Genomic DNA, 3,342 nt, shown 5'->3' with positions numbered 1-3,342 from the left:
CCCGCCTTTGCTTTCCTCATGGTAGATCCTCCGCCCCGCCCCCCCCTCTCGCTCGGCGGAATGTCCCCCGCCCTCTGCCCCGCACACCACGCATAGCACCTGGGCCCGCGCTCCGGAACCCCTTGTGACCTCGAGCGCGAGTGTCTTTTTTCTCACCCCCTCGCGGCCATCCCCGGCCACGCCACGCCAACCCATTTCTCCTCTCCTCCTCCTCCTCCCCTCCCACCCCTCCCCTCTCCCTGGCCAGCTGCTTTCCTCGCCTGCCCCCTCTCCCCTCCCTGTGCCGAGCGCATTTGTGCCCCTCACTGGCCACCGCCTCCACACCTGCTCCCCCCCCCGCTACTCCTACTCACTGCGCGGTCCTGGCTGGCCTCGGCTGCATGCTTTCACTCTTTCCCATTTGTCGGGTTCTTGTTCCTTGTACTTCACATTTTATACCCCCCTTCCCCCCTTCCCCCCTTCCACTCGCTGCTCGTCCTGAACGTTGCGCAGCGACAATACAGCATTCCTCCTTCCCTCCCTTCTTACCCTCTTTTCGCATGCCTCCCTCCCAGTGTCTTTCTTTTCACACACACACACATGCATGCGGCTGCGAGGGTAGACACGAATCTTTCGCGGCATAGGGGCCATGAGGACACATGTGGCCACACCCGTCGCCTCTCGCTGCAGGGTCCTCATCCGACAAGGCGGCCCCAAGGCATCACATTGAGACAAAATGGTGTCTGTGTTTTTCCCGCCCCCCCCCCTCCCCATCCGCTTGGCTGATATGCACCACCTTGGGCGATGGGAAGGGAGAGGGAAAAGAGGGAAAGAGAAGCACAAAAGGGAGCAATCACATCAGTTTGATCCAGCGCCGAAACCCTTATTGCCGAACCACTTCTCGTTAGCCTGGCGCACACGCTCGGCCGGGGTGAGTGGCACACCGGGGGCCGGAGCGGTGGCGGTGGCTCCACCGGTGGTAGTCCCCCGGCCGGTGGCGCCTTGCGTCCCGGTGAAAATCCCATTTGCCTGGTGTGCAGGCGTGGCGGACGTCGTGAAACCGCCATCCCGCTGCGCGGTGAAGCTATACGTCGAGGCCACACCCGATTGCGACAGAAGTGCCGAGGGCATGATGCGCTGGGTCTGCATGCGCAAGAGCTCATCGCGTGCCTTGCGCGACTTGACTGGATGTCGACATGTTGGCATTGGTTGGGTAAGGCTGGTGTCCAGTGGTGGAGAAGAGAGTGCGAGAGCAAGCGAGCGAGCGAGCGAGCAAAGGGAAATGGCGAGAGGAGAGCGTGGGGCGGGGGGGGGAGGGGGGCGGAGGAGGCGGAAGCGGGGGGTGCAGACAGCGAGCACAGTTCCAACATACCTTGGGTCTTCTTGTCCACTCGGATCCGCTGTCCGCTGGCACCGATCCCCTGGTTAATCATGCCGAGGCCGATCAGATCGCCATCACCGCCAATGATTTCCTCCTCGGCCTGGCCGAAGGCTGACCGGTTCTGGGCCTTACGCAACTGCGTCATCTGATACACCTCCTTCTGCTTCCGAGCCCTATGGTGGGCCAGGGGGAGGGAGTGGCGAACAAAAGAAGAGGAAGAAGAGGAGGAAGAAGAAAAAGATGTTAATGGTGTCAAGGTCAGAGGGGGGGGGGGGGGGGGGCGGGGATCTTGGCACAGGACAGGAAAGGCCATGGCTGGATGGCAGGAAAGCCCATGTAGGCGCACCGTCGGCCACCGCGCCGCTTGCGCTTATTCTCCTCCGGGACGGGGAGGATGTCCTCGCGCTTGGCCTGACCCGGCTCCATCCAGCGCTCAATACGAGAGGCCAGATCATCCAGGTACCGGATGGCCACACTGCCATCCGACGACTGGCGGAAGGCGTCCACCCGGGCCACGAGGGCCGTCTTGCCGGCGATCTGCCGGGCCACCCGCCGGCGAACGAGTGCCGGAGCCTCTCGCACGGCCGGGGCCTGGAAGATGAAGCCCATGTGCTGGGTCCCGGTGGAGGCCAAGCCCTGCGGAGTGCGCCGCGAATGGCCAAGAATTTGGATGTTCGAGGAGGGCATACGTGCCAGGGCCTCGATGCCACCGGCAGCAGTCATCAACTGTGCGGCGACCGTGGCGCCCAGCAGCCGGTGCAAATTCGGCGCGATGTAAGCCATGCGGCTTTGGATGAAGCGGACAATCTTTCACCGGGCCAAGCGCAGGGCAAAGGCAGCGCAAGGTCAGAAGACCCAAGGGAGAGGGCAGACACAGAGGCAGGATGAGGAGGGCAAAGGGAATGTCCATACCAGCAGAGAAGCCTCCGACAGGGATACCATCATGGTGGCGGCCTCGCGCACGCGGCGCATCTGCACGCTCCCGGGTCCGGGCTCGGCATTGATCCGAGCCGTGGCCACGACAATCACCGTGGCCGGAGGAAGCAACGACCCGAGATCCACCTTGGACATGTCGGTTTCGTCGCCGATCAGGAGAATCGTCCGGGCATACTCCACCGGGGAGGCGACCAATGAAGCCAGCTCCGGGAACTTGGGCTTGTAGTAATCAAGCAGGTACTGGAATGGCGGGCCGATAGGCCGGTCAGCAGGGCGCCCAGGCACCGGGGAGAGGGACGCCAAGACCGATGTGAGGACCAATGTCAGGACCAATGGCAGGGCGGCCACGGAAGGGAAAGGGAGATCGGTGATCGAGCACGCGGTCAAAGACCAGGACACATACCTTATGGATGAGGTCCATCTCGTCGTCGATCTCCAAGGCCAGGCGATTCGACCGCAAAATGAGGTTGTACTCCTGGTGATCGGAGAGGTTGCCGACAATGACCGGCGGCGGCCCGGACAGGGCGGTATCGATCAGCTAAGAGAAGGCCCACCACCGCGCCATGTCACGCCATAGCCCCGCAAGATGGCCAGTGTGGTGGTGGCATGTGGTCAGTACAAGGCCAACTCCCCGGGACCGGAGGCAAATTGAGGCGGGAACATACCGAGGTCAGTTCCGAAAAGCGGGCCGAGCCAGTCAGCTTAGCAATGTCCGAGATCTCCAGGTGCTGGGTATCCAGCTCGGCCAAATCCCGGGCAGCCAGCTGGGAGGCCTGGGCGTCGCGCTGCCGGGCCAGGCGCGCCGCCTCGCTGGCCGGATCATCGGCCCCCTCGCCGTCGCTGTCATCGCCATCATCACCAAACAGGTCATCCAGGTCGTCCATGAATGCGTCGGCCTCGGGATCATCCTCCGCACCGAGGCCCGCCGACATGCCGTGGCGCGTGCGATCGCCTCCCGGCTGTGATTTTACATGGTCGTCCAGGGCGGCCAGGTCGCTGAGCAGGTCATCATCGAGAATGTGCTCCGACTTGGACATGATGATGGG

At 63.2% G+C, this 3,342-nt stretch overlaps 1 protein-coding gene across 1 annotated transcript; it reads right to left on the bottom strand.

The window, feature by feature from the left end:
- Positions 1-705: 705 nt before the first annotated feature.
- H696_00610 (hypothetical protein) lies at positions 706-3,336 on the bottom strand. The gene is made up of 6 exons (XM_009494490.1): positions 2,962-3,336; positions 2,700-2,834; positions 2,273-2,536; positions 1,707-2,167; positions 1,352-1,533; positions 706-1,163 (listed from the first exon to the last, which is right to left on the bottom strand). Exons 1-6 carry the CDS (start codon positions 3,331-3,333, stop codon positions 838-840), a joined length of 1,740 nt encoding a protein of 579 aa, XP_009492765.1. The 5' UTR covers positions 3,334-3,336; the 3' UTR covers positions 706-837.
- Between the last annotated feature and the right edge of the window lie 6 nt (positions 3,337-3,342).

The sequence above is a fragment of the Fonticula alba genome, assembly GCF_000388065.1.
Source record: "Fonticula alba strain ATCC 38817 unplaced genomic scaffold supercont2.1, whole genome shotgun sequence".
NCBI lineage: Eukaryota > Rotosphaerida > Fonticulaceae > Fonticula > Fonticula alba.
Note: the sequence above shows the minus strand (reverse complement) of the source record. Positions and strands in the feature narration are given on the sequence as shown.